At 43.2% G+C, this 22088-nt stretch overlaps 1 protein-coding gene across 2 annotated transcripts in view; it reads left to right on the forward strand.

Annotated features, from left to right (window-relative positions):
- The first annotated feature begins 4737 nt into the window (after positions 1–4737).
- The window catches only part of CACUL1 (CDK2 associated cullin domain 1), an 87058-nt gene continuing 69707 nt past the window's right edge, over positions 4738–22088 (forward strand). The window contains exons 1-2 of one of the 2 annotated variants that reach the window (XM_032780778.2): positions 4738–5242; positions 15507–15633. In XM_032780778.2, the coding sequence (XP_032636669.1) occupies positions 4918–5242; positions 15507–15633 (452 nt within the window). In that variant the 5' untranslated portion in view covers positions 4738–4917. The remainder of the gene's footprint in view (positions 5243–15506; positions 15634–22088) is intronic. The other variant, XM_032780779.2, reaches the window with a different exon arrangement.

A 22088-nucleotide genomic window follows, 5' to 3' on the forward strand; every position in this document is an offset into this window, starting at 1 on the left:
TGGAAATGGTGGGAGATCCACACAGGATGTTATAGGGGCACCTTACGTGGGCCAGTGCCAACTGCTCCACCTTTCCTGGTAGTTTCTGGCTGCGGCCTCACCACAACCCGGCCTCCACCACACCAGCTGTCTGCCATTCCTCAGCGTTCCCTGGCAAACCACTTCACTTCACCCACTGTTCCATTGGGCTGCTCCAACACACTGCAAACTGCTCCGCTCTGCCAGCCACTTAAACAATAGGTCTTGGCAGGCTCCCCCCATGCGTAACACAGCACTGCAGTGATTTCAGCTCTATTTAGGGAGCCCTCGGCTGGTGCACCATTGGCCCCAACATGAATTCAGCTCAGCAGTCTCTAGATGGACTCCTAATGGAATCAAAATTAGCTCTACTCTTTAACATTGGAGAGAGGAGGATGTGCAATTGGTGTTCCAGGCCCTCAAAGGGGGCCCATACCATCACATACACACACCAGTCCCCAACCTCTCTCCATTCATGGGGTTTTGGAACCCATGTCCCATGTTTAGCAAGTACCATCCAACTGAGGTTGAGTCATCTCTGTCACAAAGCCGTCCCACAGCTCCCCATTCACACAATCAGGGTGACAAACATTTTTTTCCCTCCTGCCCCAATAACAAAGAAATTGGGGATCCCAGAGCTGTTAAAATAACCATCCCAGTCTGCTGTGGGCTTATGCTAAGTGGGGGGTGGATGCCAATGCAAATACTCGAAATCTCTTTCCACACTCTTTGAAATTTTTGAAATTCTTTCCACACTCCCTACAATTCACCACCAGATGTCAGGGTAATGCTCATCCTGACTCTGCTTACATATGTAATATTATTTGTTAGAAGATTATAGAAGCTATTCTTCTCCATCCACACATAGTAAGACAATTCCCTCAAATAATACAATTCAAATAAAGACAATGTAGGTTTATAATAGAGATGCTAGAAAAATGCCAATTGTTTTTCCATTGGAAATTTTTTGGGGAAAAAAAAAGTTCCTTTTTTTGTTTTTTTCAAACCTTCCCAAAATGTTTTTGGTTGCTTTTTCAGTGAAAAATCAAACTTATAATATCTGCAGCTTTTGAGAAAAAATTATTTTCCAGTTTTCCATTGAAAAACAGAAAATGTATTTGAAAGTTTGTTTTCAATTACAAAAAATTCTTTTTTGGCCTAAATTACTTTTTGACAATTTTTTTTCACCACTTCTACTTTTAGCTCAATCTTCAATGAAAAGTTCCAGAGTGCTCTACAATTCAAGTCCAAATATAAATGATTTGATGTACAACTTTTCTTTCTCATTTGTCTGAAGTTGACTGAAGCCAACAAGGATCTGAACTGCAGTAGTGCATAAGCTGGTAGCAAAAGACACTACCTCATACCTCACTGCTGGAAACCAGCTTGTCAAGTACATCCTGAGAGATTCTAACAGAGATAAGTCAGTGGCAAGTTCAGCCATGTCAGCAAAGTGAGTTTGGAGTCAAACACAACAACTAACAGCATCACGCCCTCACTCATTCACAAAGGCCCTCGCCCTGTCTCAAGTTGGTGGCACAATTTGAATGAGAGACTGAAAATTTCAAAGTACATGATCAACATAAAATGACAATTCTGTCTGAAATGTTTTACCTACTATCATTACTATGGCCATGCCTTCACCTACAGCGCTGCAGCGCATCTGGTGAAGATGCTCTGGCGATGGGAGAGAGTTCTCTTTCCTGCATAAGAAAACCACCCCTGCGAGCAGCAGAAGCTATGCTGATGGAGAGAGTTCTCCTGTCATCATTAAAAACACCCCCTCATGAGCAGCAGAAGCTATGTTAGTGGGAGAAGCTTCTCTATTGGCATAAAAAACATACTCCTACGAGTGGCAGAAGCTATGCTACTGGGAGAAGCTCTCCTGCTGACACAGCACCGTGCACAGTAGAGCTTATGTTGGTGTAATTTATGTCAATCGGGAGTGGAACATTCACACCCTAAGTGATGTAAGTTTTGTTGACATAGGTGGTAGTGTAGACATAGCCTTATATTATAAACTCTTTGGGGCAGTGACTGTCTTTCTCTCCTGTGTTCGTACAGCACCTAGCACACTGGGCTTCTGGACCACGACTGCTCCTAAGCACTAAAATAATATAAATAAATAATAATAATTGCAAGTAACTCCTAAGATTACTATAACTGAAAGAGACTGGAGAATGTTTTCTGTTTTGCATTGGCCAGCACTCTGTACATAATCAGTGTCACTGTATCACTATAATCAGTTCCCCCAGTTATTTGTGTGGGGTTTTTTGTATAGTAATATGGGAGTGGGGAAGAAAACATTCAAAAATAGGAATATTTTGAAGAAATTTTAAAATCACAAAAATTAGGAGGGAGACAAGGTGGGTGAGGTAATATCTTTCATTGGACTAAGTGGGTCCAATAAAAGTTATTACTTCACCCATCTTGTCTCTAATATCCTAGGACCGACATGGCTAGAATAACACTGCATACAAAAAAATGGTAGGGGCTGTCTAGGCTGGTATAGCACCTGAAACTACTTTAAACTCAGTTTTTAAAACAGACTAGATTTCAATTTCTCATTTCAACACTTACATAGAAATCATATGCCACCAGAGGGCGACCTTTCCAAATTGCCTGAAAATGAATCCAAAATAAGTCTTTTTGCTTCTAAATAAATGGATTTCTGCAGGTCTTGAACTGATAAATACTGCTGGATCCCAGTGGGTGGAATTGAAAGAGAACTCCTGAATTTTTCCCTTTCCTCACCTTTCAAGTTAAAAACATAATTTCTTAGTTAGAGAAGAAATATTACCCCCCTGTCCAATGACTAGAGAAAACTTCTGAAGACTAAAATTCCCTCCCTCCCTCCCTCCTCTGCAGTGATAAAACAGATCAGCTGTAACTCTGCTGCAGCTTGGAAAGGCTCTGAGCAGCAGCAGGGGCAGTGGGGCTATTTGTAGTCTCTTTAAGACAGTCTGCAAGTAGGGTTACCAACTTTCTAATTGCACAAAACCGAACACCCTTGCCATGCCCCTTCCCTGAGGCCCCACCCTGCCCAGCCCCTTTTCCAAGGCCCCATCCCCACTCACTCCACTGTCTTCCTCGCTTGCTGTACCCCACCCCGACTCACTCTCACCATGCTAGAGCAGCGGACTGCGATGTGAGAGGGGGTGAGGGCTCCGGCTGAGGGTGCGGGCTTGGGGGTGGGCCTGTGGATGATGGGTTTGGGGTGAAGCAGGGGGCTCCGGGCTGTGGATGAGGTGGGTGGGGTGCAGGAGGGGGCTCAGGGCTGGGGGGTGGGGTGCAGGCTCTAGGAGGGAGTTAGGGTGTGGGAGGAGGTTCCACCCTGGGGCAGGGGGTTGGGGTGCAGCAGGGGTTCAGGTTGTGGGCTGCGGCTGGGCAGCACTTACCTCAGGCAGCTCCCAGTCTGCAGCACAGCAGAACTAAGGCTCCCTGTCTGCCCTGGCCTCACGCAGTTGGTATGTCTGGCTCCTAGGTGGAGGGGCCAGGGGACTCTACATGCTGCCTGCAGGCACTGCCCCTGCAGCTCCCATTGGCCACGGTTCCTGGCCAATGGGAGCTGTAGAGCCAGTGCTCAGGGCGGGGGCAGTGCATAGAGTTCCCGTGCCTAGAAGCTGGACATGCTTGACACCTCGCAACCCTATCTGCAAGGGGTAGGCAGATAATGAGCTGAGACTACGGCTCATTATGCAGAAAAGCACTTTTTGACTGTTACCTTTTCCTTCCCTCCATTTGCCTCAATACTGCCAAACCCAACTGTTCAAAAATCACGAGTGGCTTAAAAATCATGAGATTTTATTTAAAAAAACTCCTACCATTTTGGGTTCTTGTTATTTGCCTTTTGGGTTTTGACTTCTTTTGGGGTGGGGGGGTTATACTCGGATCATTTTTTCAAACTTTTCTCCACAACCATGAAGGCTTTTTAAAATGAAAGCTGCTTATCTTACAGTCACATGATTACTGGAGCTGGGACTTTAAGAAAACCACCCAATGTTGTGAGAGATGTGATGAAATTGAGAGTGGGCTACTCTGCATCTCTTTCGTCTACCATTGTGTCTTATCGGGAAGCTAGGTTTGTATGCGCTTTGAAGCAGATAGTGCCTAGCACAATGGGGCCCTGGTCCTTGATGGGCCCACTAGGCACCACTGCAGTGCAAATGACTAATAATTGGATTACACTCCGTTCAGGTTTGGAAGGTTTTCTCTGCTGCTATCAGGGCTAGAAATCCCTTTAAAAGGACACCTGAACTTCTGCAGCGGTTAGCAGCCCTGGCCCAGCACTTCCTCCTCCCGCGATTTTTTCAAGCTACGTCTCACGGAAAATCACAAAGCAAAGCCCTTCCCAGCAGAGAGCCCTGCAGCAGATGGCAAACGGGGAGCGTCTCCCCCCGAGTAACAATCTCCCCACTTGGGAAAAGGGGGTTCCCCTTCCCCACCCATCACAACTGAAATAACTTAGTTCCCTGACACGCACGAGTCTCCCCTGCACAGGGTCTGACCCCCAATGCACAGCGAGGGCACCGCCCACCACCCCGGCTGTGAGGCTGAGCAACTCCCCTATCCACGCCTTGGCCCTTTGCCTATAGTGACATGGCGTCGGGAACAATGCCCGGAGGCCACGTCACGTGATCCATGCTACCGCCTCCCTGTCCCGGTAGACTACAATCCCCATAGTGCCCCGCGGAGGCTCCGCTTCAACCGCCGCAAAGTGTCGCGGCTTTGGAGCGGCGGTTTACGGCTGAAGCTTAAGCTTTGCTTTTCCGCAGCTTTGCCCTGCCCTCCTGAGCCGGAGGTTCTGAGCCCTGGGATGTAACGTGCAGGATGGGAGGTCGGTTGTGAGCCCCCACCTCCCCCAGCCGGACCGAGCGGGGCCCCCCTCCCCCGGGCAGGATGGAGGAGGAGAGCATGGAGGAGGAGGGGGGCAGCAGCAGCAGCTATGAGGCCATGATGGACGATCAGAACCATAACAACTGGGAGGCCGGTGTGGATGGCTACAGGCAGCAGCACCCTGCGGGCCATGCCCAGGCCCCCCTCGGGGACAGGGCCCTGCAGCTGCCCGCGGATAGGAAGGGCCACAGGGGGCAGCAGGAGGAGGAAGAGGCCCAGATGGTGCCAGAAGCCAATGGCCTGATGAAGGGCTGTGACTCTGCAGGGGCTGCTGGCAAGGGAGGAGCCGTCGCTGCTGCCATCATCAACACCTCCACCTCCAAGTTCTGTGAGTGCCAGAGCCTGGCCTGCCCCTCTCCTGTCCCGCCCCAGAGAGCTCTGCACCCCACCCCGAGACTGCCCCTGGGTCCACCAGCTTCCCACATATACGCTCTGTGACCAGGGGGCCCTGGCCTGGAGTCTGTACCTGTGTCACCACACACACGCCCCACCCCTCGCATACTCACATTCTGTGCCTAGGGTCTCTCACCGTGTCCCTGTGTTACACATGCGATTCTACCCTAACTGCCACTTCTCCACCCCCTTCTGAACAGCTGGGCTATAGCTGGGACTTCACCTGTGTGTCTGAGCTACCCTTCCCTCCACTTCCTTGAGTCTAGGCTGAAACTGTCTTCTCTCCCACCATGTGCCCCCCTCTCTCATTCTACTGCTGAGCTAAAACTGTCACTGTCTTTCGCTCCTCCTTCCCTTTGAACATGCTCTTTCCTCCACATACCTAGGTAGGCCTTGAGTCTGTTCTCAAACTGGTCCACTTCCCTGACTGTCTCAGCCCTTGCCTATATGTGAACTAAGAACAAAAATATTTGAACAGTTGACTGTGTTGGAAGTGGAAAGCATCCCTTCACACTTATGCTTCCCATTTGCCTTAGAGCTGGGACTTCTCATGCTGCCTGGCTCCTCACCTGGTGGGCAGTTGGGGCTCCAGGTAGTTTTGGTATCAAGTATCAGAGGGGTAGCCATGTTAGTCTGTAGCCACAGAAACAACGGGGAGCCCAGTGGCACCTTAATGACGAACAGTTTTATTTGGGCATAAGCTTTTGTGGGTAAAAAAAAAACAACTTCTTCAGATGCAGTTGAAGTGGCGGCTTTTTACCCATGAAAGTTTATGCCCAAATAAATCTGTTAGTCTTTAAGGTAGTTTGGTAGTTTCAGAAGTGTTTCAGAAAGGTCAAAATGGAATGTTATTTCAGCTGCTGAATGAAATTTAGGAATTCTGGTTCTGCAAGAAATCTTGAAATTTAATTTTTCATTCTATTTTGAAGCAATTTTGTTAAAAACAAAATTTCAGAATTTTTTGTGTAATGTGAATTCCAGTTTTCAGACAACTCTATTTTTTAGGTTTGAGGGTGAAGGAACTACTGTTTGCTTTTGTGTTGCGTGGGTCTTCTAAAATATAGATCTGTCATTAAAATGGTAGATTTCTTTTTTTTTAAGCATATTTGAGCATTTGTTCCCAGAGCTCCCATGAAATAGCTATGTACTAGAAGGTATGCATACCTTCACCTATCTTCAGAATTCCCTTATCCAGTACAGTACTGCTATGTAAACTAGTAAAATGGTTTAATCGGAATATTTATGAAATCATAAGTGTTTGGTTCATTAGAACTCCTCAGTGTCATAGATCAGTGGTTCTCAACTGGGGGCCTGGGGCTCCCTGGGGGGCTGCAAGCAGGTTTCAGGTGGTCCGCCAAGCAGGGCCAGAATTAGACTCGCTGGGGCCCAGGGCAGAAACCTAAAGCCCAGTTGCAGGGGGCTGAAGTCTGGGGCCTTGAGCCCTGCCATCTGGGGCTGAAACTGAAACCGAAATCTGGGCAATACAGCTTTGTGGGGGCCCCTTTGGTATGGGGCCCCCGGCAATTGCCCTGCTTTCTATCCCTTAATGCTGGCCCTGGCTTTTATATGCAGAAAAACAGTAGTTGTGGCACGGGTGGGCTGGGAGTTTTTATAGCATGTTGGGGGGAGGAGGGGCTCAGAGCAAAAAAAAAAAAAAAAAAAAAGGTTGAGAACCCCATGATAGAGCATCTTGGCCTGTCACAGATAAACCTTGGTGGTATGTGTACATGGGCAACATAGATCTTAGCCTCTGCAGCTGCTGCTGCTGAGATGGCATAGTCTATAGAGGCACTATGATCTGAATGCAGCGCCAGGGACTCCTGTGTTTTAATCCTGGCTCTGACACTGACTCCATTCTTGGCCTTGGATAAAGCATTTAATCTCTCTGCCTTAGTTGCCACATCTGAAAAATGGGAATAATAATTACTCCACAGGTGTGTACCGAGGATGTTTTGAAGAGATAAGTGTGTGGGAGTGAGGTGATGGAAGAGGAGAGACAAACCAACAGTGTTTCTCCTGCCTTCCCCACCTCAGCAGCAGCTTACTGTCTAAACCAGGGGTTCTCACAACAAGTTGTTTGATGGCCTCAGAGTGCAGCCACTAACTCTTGCTGGTGGCTGCTCTGACAATTTTTCCTAAAATACTTAATTAACTTTAGGAAAAACAAATAAATATGCACATATACACATCCAAATCATTGTAATTTATTTATGCAGTGGGAAGGCGGTAGTAAATAGAGCTCCCCATTCAGCTCACCCGGAGTGTGTCCAGGAGCGGGAGCCCCTCACCGTGCTGGGGAGCTGCCAAGCCTTTTGAACAGCTGTGGTACCTACAGCAATGTAAACAGTGAGTGCGGCCCCAGGCACCGGAAGTGCCAACCCATCTCTCTGTTCCTGCTTCCTCTGGCACTGCAGCGAGAGCCTTCCTCTAGGAAGGTGGCCTGGGAACTCACTGGCCACTGGTGGAGTCGCAGGCTTCCCATGCCCCAGCTGGGTGGGCGCTGCCCAGAGGAGTGCCCCAGCGACTGTGTGCTGCAGCTGCTTCCACTGATGAGCTGCCTCTGGCACTGGCCCCACTTGTCTCCAGAGGTGCTGCCCCGAGCCCCCAAGGAGGTTGCGCAGTGCAGGGCACGGATCCCTGCTGGTAGCACCAGCATAAACACCAAAGTGCTGCCCTTGGTAACAGTTACTCAGAAGCAACAGCTGGGTGCTGCAGGGAGGGACTGGTTCTTTGTCCCCCCCGCCCTTTTCCCTCTCTGCCCATACTTTGGAGGCTGTCATGGCTGCAGAAAAAAATCCACTGGTGGCAGCATTTGAGAAATGCTGGTCTAAACTACTATTCAATCATGCAATTTTCAGCATGAGTGCAGTTGGATCCATTGCTGATCCTCAAGGGGCAGTTTTCCAAAGGTAGACAATTTTAAATAGACTACTCCCAGGCAGCAGAGAAGAACTGACTAGGAGCATGTTAATTTCACTCGTCTTGCTCTTGCCCTATACCGTCTCAATCCCCCTGTATATGGTTTTTCCATCTCTTCATAAATTTGAAGTTGGTAATATTTGAGTAGATCCCTCCCTCTTGTTCCTTCCTGCAAAATAGAAAATGACCGGTGGTGTAATATTTATTTACTTTCAGTGTGTTGGTTTTGTTCCTGGTTTAGATGCAGACCAGTGCACTTTTTTTTTGCCTAACTGCGCCTGCAGGCTTGTAGGGGGAGATGTTGAAGGCTGCCCCTTTTACATACATATAGGAGGTCAAATCTAATTTAATATATAAATGATATTCTGGTGGGGTCGGTAGACCTAAAACTAGATAGACTTGATATTGCATATTTAATTTCACGCTGTCCTCCTTTTGTTCCCATAAAATATTTAAAATAAATTACTTCTCTGATGCAAGCTGTGTTATTCATCGCCAGATACATGATTATAAACCTAACATTTATAGAAGCTGTTCATTTAATAGGTTTTTTCCTAAGGTCATTAGAGAGTCAATTCATGTCATTTTACTTAAAATATTGAGAATTTATCTATTCTGTTTGTAATCAGATCGTAGGATAATTGTAGAGAAAATGGGTAAAGCACAGTTTGCATCAATGCTCAGTGTGGCTGTAAACTGTTTTAAGTTAGGCTTTAGCCCTACCTGCAAACATAGCCAATATGGGTTTGTTGCTCAGCTTAATAAATCCTTGTTTGGCGGTGCAGATAGCAGCACGCGTGATTGTCAGATATGCTGACATATGTTTACCCAATTTATGTAAGAACTTAGTTATAAAGCATTCGGTATGTCCATTTTTCTGTGTGAACAAATCCATTGATGTAGATAAAAAGTTTGAAATTTACTCTTGGTAAGCATTCGGAGTGGGAAGTAGTGGTGTGATATGCAACCACAGAATGGATTCATAATCTTGCTACATTATGCCAGGCCGTAGCTGGGGGAAAATGCCATTGGACATTCTTTTAACTTCCTGTACTACTTTGTTTAAAACCAAAGGATAATACGAAATGGTCATCATATGAAAAGCAACAATTCCTACAGGTAAACTCTTCATACAGCATATGACAGAATGTTTTCCAAAAGCATTCATTCTTAGAACTAATTTGTTATAGTTGTGAATGGTGATTGCAAGAGGAAAACTAGAGTTACTTTTCTGTTATTGTTGAATGAATGAAAATATGAGATGCAAGGTGTGCTTGGATATATTGGTATATTTGAATGACACTATCTAGCAGGCTTTTCTAATGTAGTTGAAATTCTTTCAAGTGTGCTTTGCATTTGCCTAGAATGCAGTTTCTTCCAACTGGCTCTTCCTGATCTGAATTACCTAAGACCTATTAAATAGGGCTTGCACTGTGGTTGAGAATAAACATTTACATTAATCTTGGCACTTCTGGATGGTCTTACAGGAAAATGTGCTGGTTGCTTTCTTGCTGAAAAATGAGTCAGTTCTGCCATTGGCAATATGGAGGCCCTGTGCAAACCAGTTTCAGTCAAATTTTCACCTCTTCTCATTTAACACTGCTGATGAATCTTTCTGCATTTTCAGCTTTCACCCTCTCTTATGCTGAGTTTTCTTTGTTTTGGAATAATGCACTTCACAAATCCACATGGACTGTGAGACCTTTGTGAACTAACCAAAAGACACGGTACATCTGATTTAGCATTTAGCCATCATGACAGCTTGCAACCACTGTTTGGATGTTCTCTCTGAGAAGGAGTGGGTCCCTATAGGTGCTTTAGAAACTGTAAAAGCTCTGCTTTGATTGCAAAGTCATCTGACATAGGTAAGGTTGGATACACCTTTGGAACTGATGAAAAAGCTTCTTTAAATTTTTGTAGAGCCGCAGAGACCAGACCCATAATGGTAACCACAAGCTGATGTGATTTGGATTTTGTATCAGGGAAGCCGCAGGATTCTGTTTGAAGATAATGGTGTTTCTGGAAGAATTCTTGAGTTTTCACAGTGTGGTTTAGGGTTATGTTAGGTATTACTATTTTCTCAATATGATTTAAAAAGTGTGCTGTACATCCTCACATCAGAAGTTTGGGATTATTCCTGCTAAATTCTCTCTCTGCTGTCATTTTATTTTTGTTGTCTGAATAAATGACAAATAACCCCTTGTCAGACCTTAACATGTATAGGCATCCTTGGCAATTAGGACACAATATTCTTCTGTTGTACTTTCAGATATATAATTAATAGCAATAAGTAAGCACAGTTTTTTTTCCTACATGAATACATGTAGCTATTGTTGGTTTGCTTTTCACGTTAGACTAATCACCTTGCATTAATGTCCATGTTAACTTTTTTTTTTGTTTTTCCTTCAAAATTTCTTCACCGAGTGGATCTGTGAATTTAAATCTGTCTGGAAAAGAGTGTTTGGGGACAAAGTGCCTCAGTCTCTTTTTAATTTGTCGCTTTGTGCTATACAGGAAGTGATGTCAGCATAAAAAGAACTCTGGAGCTTTCTTATCAATTTCAAGTTTATTTGAATGACAACTATTGATTGCCCCTTTGCTGTTTTTTGGCATTTGGACAGCTTCTGAATGAAGTTGATGTGGAAGAGTTCGTGGAAGGCCTGGAACATGAATATTTTTTGACTATATTTCAATTATGACCATAACACTGAAAATCCTAGTTGCAGTACAAAACTCATCAGCATTCTGCTTTTCAACTTTAATAGATGACATTTAATTCAGTGGCACATTTGACTTTAGGCTCCAAAGAAACTGAATTTCTGCACTTTTTGAGATGAGCACAAATTCCTTCTATCTTGCTACTTTTCAAATCTTGGCAACGTTTACAATTTACCTGGGAAGAATTGTTTGGTTTACTTCTGTCCCTTCAATCACCAGTTTTCTACCACTTGTTTCAACAGTAGTCATAGTGTGTCAGATAAAATCATACAGTGATAGCTGGTAATTGGTAGTTTGCAGGATTGATCAGCAGCTTTCACATTTACTATGAGTTGAATGTGAAATAGCCACTGGATGATTTCAACTCTGAAAAAATAAATAAATAAAAGGTTGCCAGATTTATGTAGAACCATGTTATCGGCTGCCCTTTGGAGAATTGTGTAGAATTTTCTTGTAATATTTTAGAATGTTTTCACTTACAGATTAAAACTGGAGCCTAATGATGTTGGTGTTTTAAAAACAAAATAAAACCCGAAACCCCCTACTTTCAAATATTTGTGATATTCATAAACAAATGGAAAAAATACAGATAATTTCCTTAAGAACTCACTGAGTTGGTCTTCCCACCCTCCACTCTGCCCTTGCTCTCAATAAAACTGTTTTTGCACAATTTCGATGTTACCTCCACAAACCTGATCATCGGGCAGTATAGTGCTAATTCAGCATTTACTCTGTGTTGTTAGATCTGGGTGGGAAAGAAAGGGATGTGAGGTATATGAGAGCAAGAGTTCTTAGAACTCTGGAGTAAGTTTTATTTTTTTTTTTTAAAGAATAAAATGAGCAGGAATTGAACAGTTTATAGTCCTTGGACTATTTGATATATAAACATTTTGGTTGGCTTCAGTTCAAAGCTGTGTGGTGGCAATCAAGTGCACTTTACTCCTGAATGGAATAAATAGTGTTTATAATAGCTTTCTAATTAAAATCTGCTACACGGTACTTCCAAAATCCATAGATTCCAGCCAGTTAGTACACTGCAACTGCTACTTTTATCAGAGGTTTATTTATAAAAGTGTCACTTTACCCTTTCCCTCTTCAAGACTGAAACTGAATAGGTTTTTGGGATTCTAGTGCTTAATTCTTTGTGATGCCACAAAAAAATTGATAAGAGTTTATCACTCTGTTTAAAAATTGATTCCATTTAGTTCCAAATTAGTTCTTAGGTCACTCATTTTCTTTGTCACTATAGCTTAGTTAATTACACTCAAATCTACACAAGGATTTGGACTAATATTTAGTGTTGGCTGCATGGAGGCATTATCTTTTGGATGAGACTTTAAACTAAAGTTTCTTCTTCCTCTGGTGACCAAATGGACTTTAAATATCCAAACATTATTTTTAATAAAAGCAGATTAGGCTATCCAAAGCTACATATAAGGTGTTGTTAAGAATAGCTACCCAGACACTGGACTACTATGAGTTTTAGGGCTAAATCCATAAAGCAGTTTAGGTACCTAATGCCAGTTGGAGCACCTAAATCCAGAAATTAAATCCTCAAAACCCCTAGTCAGCTGCCACCTAACCATGTAGGTGCTTAAATTATGACTGTTAAATTCCCCTGGCTCCTACATTTCTGTTGCTGGCCATGTGCACAGCTGCCTTAGTCCTGACACCACTGAGCAGCTTGGTGACTAAGCCCTGGAGGATGCTCAGACTAAATATTTCCCTGCGCAGGGCCAAGTCCTGTAGGCATGCTCCGAGGCATCCTACTGGATCAGGCTGTGCATAAAAATCCAAGGTGGTTAGGGCATTCGTCTTGGATGTGAGAGACCTGAGTTCAAATCCCCTCTCTACCTGATTTCGGGAAGGCTCTTGAAGCTAGGTCTCCCACCTCCCAAGTGAGCACCCTAAGCATGGGTGTGGGTATTATTCTGTCAAGCTGAAGCTGTTCCACTTTGTATAAATTACTTATATTCATTGTGCCAGAGAGAGCGAGACTGATTCTCCAGCACAGTGGTGCAGGCATTCCCCTGGGAGGTGGAGACTTGAACTTGGGTCTTATGCTCCAATGTCTCTTTAATTATTTATATTGCTCTCCTCAGCATTTCCTGTTGGCTAGCTTAGGCGGCTCCCCACTCATCTTGCTGGCTTTTGTGGATTCCATTCTTAGATGCCTCACTCTCCCCAGGCATTGCATAGGGAGCCTGGGTGCCCAGCTTGGGGCCATGGATTCCACTAGGTGACAGGGCACCTAAATGTTACATGTTGTAATGCTGAGCTTGTCTCATCTATGACACTAAGGACTAGAACCACAGAGAACTTTCACTTCACAGATTTGCTGGAGTATAGTGGCCTGTTGTCAGAACGAAGGTTAAGGTGTGGCTAAGGTAGGCTACAATACTCGATAGGAGTGCTACATACACCGCTGAGTGTCCTAAAGCCTCTAGTGTCCATCTATTTGTAATGAACAGAGTGTATAACAAATATTAAGCAAGAGTGAACAGATAGTTAGTTTTCCCAAGATGGGCTGGCAGTGTAGCATTGTAGAGTTACCCAGTTGGCAAAACTGCTGAATCTGAATTAAATGCTATAAGAAGAAATATGCAAAGTGCCATTCTACTGGAAATCTTTACAGTTCAGTTCTGCTGCTGCTCCTGCTGTTCAGATACTTGCCTGACTTACACCTCTTTCCATGCCCTTTGTATCTTTCTTTTCATGTGTTAGCGCCGTCTTTCATGTTGCACGTTTTGCCTGAAATTCTCTCCCTCTTGTTGCATTAAGCTACCACGCTCCCTTCATTCAAATCCCAAACTAAATCATGTTTAGTTCACCAATCTCATCAGTGTAAATCCACCAAGTAGATAGTGATGCTACATTTAGAAATGTATTTAAAATAACTTCATAGTTTGACTATATCCCTCTCCAAAATGTTGTTTGAGTTGATATTGTCCATTTAGAATGTAAGCTGTTTGGAACCGGAGCATCTCTTCTTCTGTTCTGTACCGCACCAAGTTCCCTGCTCAGATAATAATAAACTTTTGAACTGATCAGTTCAGATTTGGTAAAAATCATGCTCTGTATTGTATTGTATTGACTATCTGGTGTCTTTGGGTCAGTTGGAACTTGTGTTCAAGCTCTCTGAGAGCAAGAGCTAGCAGAAAAAGGTGTTGTCCATTCTAGAATTGTTCCATGGGTAATTAATCAAGCTTTCTTGTCTGAGAAGAGAGAGCGAGCTTTAATTTCAGATGTTAGGGGCTTGACTGTGCCTTTGTGGATGCACAAAGTGTGTTGGGAAAAGGACACAAGGAACAAAAGTGGGATGGTGGTGGAGCTCAGTAGTATATTTAGTCTTAGGTACTTACATCTTCCATTACCATAATACCTGAGTGCATTGCAATCTTTAATGTATTGCTTCCTGCAACATCCTTGCCAGGTATGGGTTTACTATGCCTCTCTTATAGAAGATGAATTAAAGCTCTGATAGATATAGGGCTTGTCTACATGGCTCCTTACTTTGCAACCAGCCAGTGGGAACTAATGTTCACCAGTGTGCTGTGCACTAAGTGGCTCATATGACCCCTTGCTGGCATGCACAAAAAGTTCCCTAGTGCGTGTTAATGGTCTACATCAACACACGCTAGGGAACTTTTAGGGTACGTCTACACTATTTTAAAACTGGTGGCAGTGAGTCTAGAGTCTTGGGCTCATGCTATGGCACTAAAATCATCTGCGTAGATGTTCAGGCTGGTGCTGGAACTCGGGTTCTGAAGCCTGGGATGGGAATGAGTTTCAGATCCAGAGCTCCAGCCTGAGCCCAAATGTCTACACAGCTTACATTTAGTGCTGCAACATGAGTCAGTCTGTAGACCTGGGATCTGAAACTTGCCACAGATTTTGAAACACAGCGTAGACATACCCTGAGTTTGCACCAGCCGGGTCCACATAGGCCAGTTAACACACAATATGCTGGTGCACATTAGAATTCACACCCCACTTAATATGGACTAAGGCACCAAGTAAACAAGTCTTAAATTGTAGCTGCGTTGACCCATGAACCCTGTAGTCAAGAGAGTTGATGGTCTCCTTTAACATGGTGGTTGTTAGCATACCAATTGATCTGAGAAACTGTTGCTCCCAGTCTGCCCTTGTTCTTCTGGTGTGGAGAGCTTAGTGTTAATCGTTAATTCTCGTTTCCAACACAGTTGCATAATATGTTATATGTCAAGTCACTGAGCCACTTTCTGTTTTGTTTCATTTTGTCATTATTGGAGCTTCCAGGGTGGTGATTTTTCCCTTTCACAGCAGAATCGGTAACTATTTTTTTGGAGCCACAAAACACTGACTTAGCAACCTTTCCACTTCTGTAAACATCAGATACAAATTAGGGTATAACTTCTGTTGTGAAAGATAGGTGTATCCTAACAAAGATTAAATGCAGTTGTTCATATGAAGTTCTTTGCCTGCTTATCAGATGTGATCTTGAACTGCTGACAGTTCCCCAGCCTCTGAGTACCTCTGCTAAAAGTGCAGTAAAACACAGCTTTGTCTTTTTTTCTTTATAGTAATGAATGTTATAACCATTGAAGATTATAAGAGCACATATTGGCCAAAGTTGGACAGTGCCATAGATCAGCTTTTAACTCAGAGTCCTGGTGACTACATCCCCATCTCCTATGAACAAATATACAGGTAAGGAAACCTTTAAGCACTACATAGCTTCCTTTCAATTGAACATATGTGGAAGATCCTCCCTTACATGCTTTATATGTCGTTGCTTTTGTCTGTTATATAAAGTGCAATCCATTTAGTACTGATGTGATTAGAATGGGAAAAAATAAGCTGTCCAAATACTCTTGCATCTCCTGTCGGGGAATATATGCATTTATGTGTGATCTATGTAGATCAAAACCAGGATCACCTTGAATAAGTGAAAACTATAAAAATAAAATATGGTGTCCCCACAGAATTTTGGTATAATACACCCAGAAGTGTGTAACACACCATTAATTATGACAGTTGGGGGAGGAGTTATTGGAAGAAGTTGAGTGAATGCCTCAAGTAACCTTTTAGGGTATGGTTACACAGCAGAAAAATCCCCACCTTAATAAGTCTCGGAGCATGTGTCAACTGACTTGAGCTTGTGCTTCAAGTCTGAAAGCAGCAGTGTAGATATTCAAGCTTGGGCTGGAACCCAGGCTCTGAGACCCTCCCCTCTTGCCAGGCTTCAGAGCCCAGGCTCCAGTGTGAGCCGAAACGCCTACACTGCTAATTTTAGCTCTGGAGCACGAGCCTGAGTCAGTTGACCCAGTCCTGAGTCTCACTGCTGTGGGTTGCTTTTTGCAGTGTAGACATACTCTTAGAAGCCTGATCCTGCAAGGTGCTAAGAGTCTCCTCTAGAAAAGGATTAGTGATTTATATTTCTAAACCTGGGATGAAAGGGAGTTTTTGTCCTGTGGGTGGCAGCAATTCAGGGAGTTGGAGAAAAGCTGGTGGGAGGAGATGCAGTTGCTTTTATTGGGTAAGGGGCTGACTCTTGCTAGTGACACCAGCAGATTAAAGGCACCTTCCATGTTCCTTAGCAGAGGACTGGATTCTAAGCATGCATGCCAGGAATACAGTCCTATTTCAGCTCTGTTTCATGGGGCATGTGGTCTCTCAGCTCTTGTCTACTGCCGCCACTTGGACATAGCTTTCCACTTCTCCCTCCCCATTTCCCTAAGCTGGATCCTTAGAAAAAGGAGCCAGATGGGGAAAATTAAATTACCTGCCACATTGCATCTTGGGCATTACCTGTTGCTGCCCTACTTGTTTAATAAAAAGTATTTATAATTTTTCAATAATTACAAAATTAATCACCTCTACCCTGCTCTTCTCTCCCCCGGCCCTGCACTTAGAAAATGCCCTCATCGGTCTCTGGACTGCAACATCTGTATCAAAAATTAAGAGGGATAAGTTCACTTTAATTCATTAGATGGTTACTGAATCTGCATTCTTCAGAAGTAACAGATGTTCTCCCCATCTAGAAATCTCAAATGAGCACAAAGCCAGCAATAAAGACAAGCTTAGCACTTGCCAACATTGACCTATGAAACAGTAGACACAGCAAATCCAGACCGTTCCACCCCTCCAGATAATTAGACTAACTCTTTACTCCTTTAGAAATAAAAATAATTGGTCACAATCATAAAATGAATGATCTGTTTTCATAAGAAACTAATCATAAGAATAAATAAATTTAAATTTCTCCCAAAAGATTTTAATCTCAGAAGCAACAAATTAGTATTCAGATTGTGATAGTGCTACAGATCCCAAAAGAGATCAAAGCCTTAGGCCTTGGCTACACTGGCGCTTTACAGAGCTGCAACATTCTCGCTCAGGAGCGTGAAAAAACGCCCCCCTGAGTGCAGCAAGTTACAGCGCTGTAAAGTGCCAGGGTAAACAGTGCTCCAGCACTGGGGACGTGGCTCCCTGCGCTGTAAACTAATCCTCTTGGGGAGGCTGGGTTCCTGGAGCGCTGGGAGAGCTCTCTCCCAGTGCTGGCACCGCAACCACAGTCACACTTCAAAGCGCTGCCGTGGGAGCAGTCCCACGGCAACGCTTTGGAGTTTCGAATGTAGCCAAGCCCTCAGTGTTCTAGCCACCATACAAACACATAGTAAGAGATAATCCTTGTCTCACAGAGTTTACAAGCTAAATAGACAAGGTAGACCAAGCATAGGGGAAAGGAACTATATATTTTTGTATACTGAGACACAGAGAGATGAAGAGACTTGCCCAAAGTGTTGCAGGAATTCAGTAAGAGAGCCAGGACTTGAACCCACATCTCTTGATCCAGTCCAGTGCCTTAAGCAGAAGACTGTTTTTCCTCTCCAAATCTACAAACAGCTGCACATCTTTATTTTTCTCACTATCTGAGAAACACATAGGAAAAACAAAGACTTCTGGACTTTAAAACCTAAGGTGTACTAAATAAAGGAGCCAATCCTCCTCTCACACACAAAGTAGTTTAATAAAGTCTGCCTATACACTGATTATTTTTCCTGTGTCTCTGAGGAGTTAGAAAGAACAAACACAATCTGTAAAGAGTATCTCTCAGAGGAAGAAAATCTGAGGTAGATGGATCAGTTGTAGTTTAGCACTTTTTGTAAGATCTCTTTAAATCTAATGAAAAATTAGAATTTCGATCACTATTATTAGAAAATTTACAAATCTCAGATTTTCCATTCAGTTTTCTTTTAATTGTTCTATTTGGGGAGTTGATAATCTCTCTCATTAAAGTGTGGGACTGTGCCAAAAGGAACAGCAGTCTGGTAGAAATCTTTTTCAGCTTCCTTAGAGTAATATCAGAGTGGTGATGACTCAGACTCAGCCTGCAATCAGGAAGTGGAAACAGGATCTGAAAATGGGAAATAAGTTCTAAAATAGAAACGTTCAGATAAAAACTAAAACACACAAACCTATATGCATATACAAACATTGCTGTCTAACTACAGCTGTTTGCTGTTTAACTATGTAAAGAACTGCAGACATTCAGGGCAGAAGTAAATATAGCAGCAATTTAAAGTACAGACCTGCAGAATGTCACGTAGAACTTTGTAAAGTGAGATACTATTTCAGGTGAATCAGTCCACTTCACATATTGTGAGTGGCCATATATTGTGCTGTGTCTGAACAAATAAACCCCACAGCCATGTGCTGTCTTTATCTAAATGTAAATTTAAGAGGTCACAAAACCAGTCTCATTAGTCTTATTCTATCTCCGTCTCTTTTTATCCAAATTACTCTGTTGTTTCTGACATTAATGTATTGTATGATATATTTCTACTTGGTCATTCCCAGTACAGTTATTGCTGTCATTAGAATTTATGCTAGACGATTGAACTCCTCAGTATGGAGGAATAAACATGAGAAGCTATAGGGAGTTGAGTTGAAAACCAAGTGTATGTAAGAGGATGAGCAGCAGTTTCTAAAAAGAGACCTGTTGAATAGGGAGGTAGCAGTGTAGGTGGCCACTGGAGGAGACCTTGAAGGGGATGGACAAAATGTGTTCTATAGTAAGTAAAAAAAAAAAAAAAAAAAAAAAAAAAAAAATGGTCATGACTTTGTAATGTCTCTGAAGGAGCTATTAGTCTGTCATGATAATTCTACCAAAATGCCTCTTCAGTGACCTGAGAGCATGATATAGTTACTGAGTGTGCTTCTCTTTTTTTCATCTGTGAAACTGTGAGGTTAATTCTTAGCATGTCACCAGTGTTAGAGTTCTTGGAGGTCTTATTCTATGTTTCAGTGTGTGATCCATATTACGTGTTTATTGGCAGTGTTAGCCTCTGCTGAGGGAGGGAGAGAAAAGCAAAGGAAGGAATTGGAGAGTTGTGTATGCCTGAGGACATTCTGTGCCAAAAAATTTAAAATTCTGCAACAAAAACCAAAAATTTTGCGCATAATATTTTAAAATTTTATTTGTCAAATAAATGTGGAAGCTCCAGCATGGCATTGGGGAGCACAAGACGCTGGGTACACAGAGGTGGGAGATCACATGTGCAGCTCTGTTCCCAGGACATAGACTCAGCGATGAGGCTGCGCCGAACCCTGACAAGTGCAAGGACTGGGCCTGCTCCAGAAACACCCCAGGGCACTACCCCTCCTTGCCAAGTGTGGGCGGGCGGGCGGGCAGGCAGGCAGGCTCAGCAAGGCAGGATCCAAGTGTGGAGGGGCTTAGTGTCGGGGGATTCAGGTATGGGTTGAGAGGGTTCTGTGTGGGGCAGTTTGCGGGTGCATGCAGTTTAGTGGGGTGTGTGTGGGGGGATCTGGATGCACAGGGGCTTGTTGAGGGGTTCTGGGTGCAACAGTAATGGGACTCTATGGTGGGGGTCCAGGTGAAGGTGATTGGAGCTCATTGGCGGGATCTGGATGTGGGGGGGGGAGAGAGAGAGCTCTGCAGGGGGCCATATGTGTGGGGGGCTCAGTGGGCAGTCCAGATGCTGGGGCAGTTGGGCTCAGTGGAGTAGAGAGCCAGGTGCAGCTGGTTGGGGCTTGATGGGGTGGGGATCTGGGTGCGAGTGGCTCATTGAGTGATCCAGGAGAGAGGGAGTGGGGTTTATTGGGGGGATTCTGAATGCGGGGTGGGTGAGGCTCAGTGGAAGGGTCTGGGCATGAGGGTGTCTGGCTGCATGGGGGTTGGGCAGACGGGAGAACAGCTCCCTGTACAGGGATCCCTCCACCTGCAGATGAGGAGCGATGGGTGCAGGTAGTGGGGGAGATGGAAAGGGGGTTGGCAGACTTCCCGCAGTCGGTGGAGACATATGGGGGTGGTTCTGACCTGGCTCCGAATGCCATGCAGGGGAAGAGGAAGTCCCATCCTCCCCATTCCAGCCAGGACTAGCAGCTGAGCCTGGTGCAGGATAGGAGCCACTAGCCAGGTCTTTCCCAGTCCCACCTCCTGCCCCACAATGATTTACCTCTCTGCCAGCTGCTCTGGGCCACTGAAACATACTGCTGGGGAAGGTCGCTTGACCGCTCTTGTGGCTTCCCTTTGCTTCCCTGTCAGAAAGTCATTTTTCTGTGGGGAGGCAAAGAAATCTGCAGGGGACATAAAATTCTGTGCATGTGCAGTGGTGCAGAATTCCCCCAGGAGTTGTTGTAGTTGAGATTTTGGCACTTCAGCAGAGGTGTAGAGAAGGTTGTTTATAGTTTGGCATTAGCTTGTTATAAATTTGTGTTATAGTAGCACCTAGAGGCCTCAATTGGGATCAGAACCCCATTGTGCTAGGTACTGTACAGACACAAAGTAAGAGGCAGTCCCTGCTGCAAATTGTGTGCATTCTAAATAGATGAGATGGACCAAATGTGGGGAGGAGAAACAAAGGCACAGAGAAGTGAAGTGATTTGCCCAAGATCATACAGCAGGTAGTGGCAGAGACAAGAGTAGGAACCAGAGTTCCAGTCTGCTTTCCTATCTATTAGTCCATGTTGCTTCTCAGTACTAGAAGGATTAGTATTGGTATTAACTTTCAAAAGAGCCAGATTCATATAATTAAAAAAAATACAAGTTGTATTAATATAACCGCAAAAGTTTTTGGTAGGGTGGATTGATTTTTAAATCATTAATTTAAATGAAGTGGGAAGCCTTGATTAAAATCAATGATTTAAACCAACTTTTCCATTTGTATGTTAGTTATTTTCTAGAGAGAGGTGCATTCTTTTTAATTAATATAACCGTTAAAACATATTGGTTTACAACTAAATGAGCCTTTATGCTAGAATTGGTACACCTTTTTGCTACCAAGGAAGCAGAACTGTATACATTTATAACTATACATTTATTTAAGCAAACGTATATTTTAATATTTTCAGATTAATAATGATATATTTTTAGTTTGTTAGAAGATGGAGAATGACCTACTGATTTACCAGATAATTAAATTTTTTGCTCATGATTTGTGTCAAGTTACATTAAGATGGTAACTGAAATTTACTTAAACACATAAGAGTATTAAACTTACTTTGATTAAACAAAACCTTAAATGTTTTAGATACATAAACTTCTCTTATCAAAACATGTTTTATGTTTACAACTAAATGATTTATTAAACAAAGAGATAAACTATAGTAAATATGCCTAAATTAAAGTGACTGAAGCTTATGTTCCTACTCACCTAAGTCTCTTGAAAATGACATCGAAGTTACATAGCCTTAATCTATTGTGCCATTTTTTAAAAGCTTGACTTCAAAAGTTAGCTATTTCTCCCCTGTTTCTTTCTTAATATAGAAAACAAGCCTTTAACTCACAGTTTGATTAGAGGCTTATAGATTCAGCGTATTTATTTTTTATTTAAATGTTTTAGGAGATTATAATTTTAGCCCTTAACATATTTTGTATTAAATTAAAATTTCATTTTAAACAGGTTTATTACAAAAATTTATAGTTTAAGTAACAAAATAAAAAAATCAAATTTAAATAAAAAACCTGATTTTTAATTTTAAAAAAAGAGGGCTGTCAAGCAATTAAAAATTAATCGTGATTAACTGCGCGGTTAAAAATTAATCACTATTCATCGCACTGTTAAACTATAGAATACCATTTATTTAAATATTTCGGCTGATTTCTACATTTTCAAATATATTGATTTCAATTACAACATAAT

This window comes from Chelonoidis abingdonii, chromosome 15 (assembly GCF_003597395.2).
Source record: "Chelonoidis abingdonii isolate Lonesome George chromosome 15, CheloAbing_2.0, whole genome shotgun sequence".
Taxonomy (NCBI): Eukaryota; Metazoa; Chordata; order Testudines; family Testudinidae; genus Chelonoidis; species Chelonoidis abingdonii.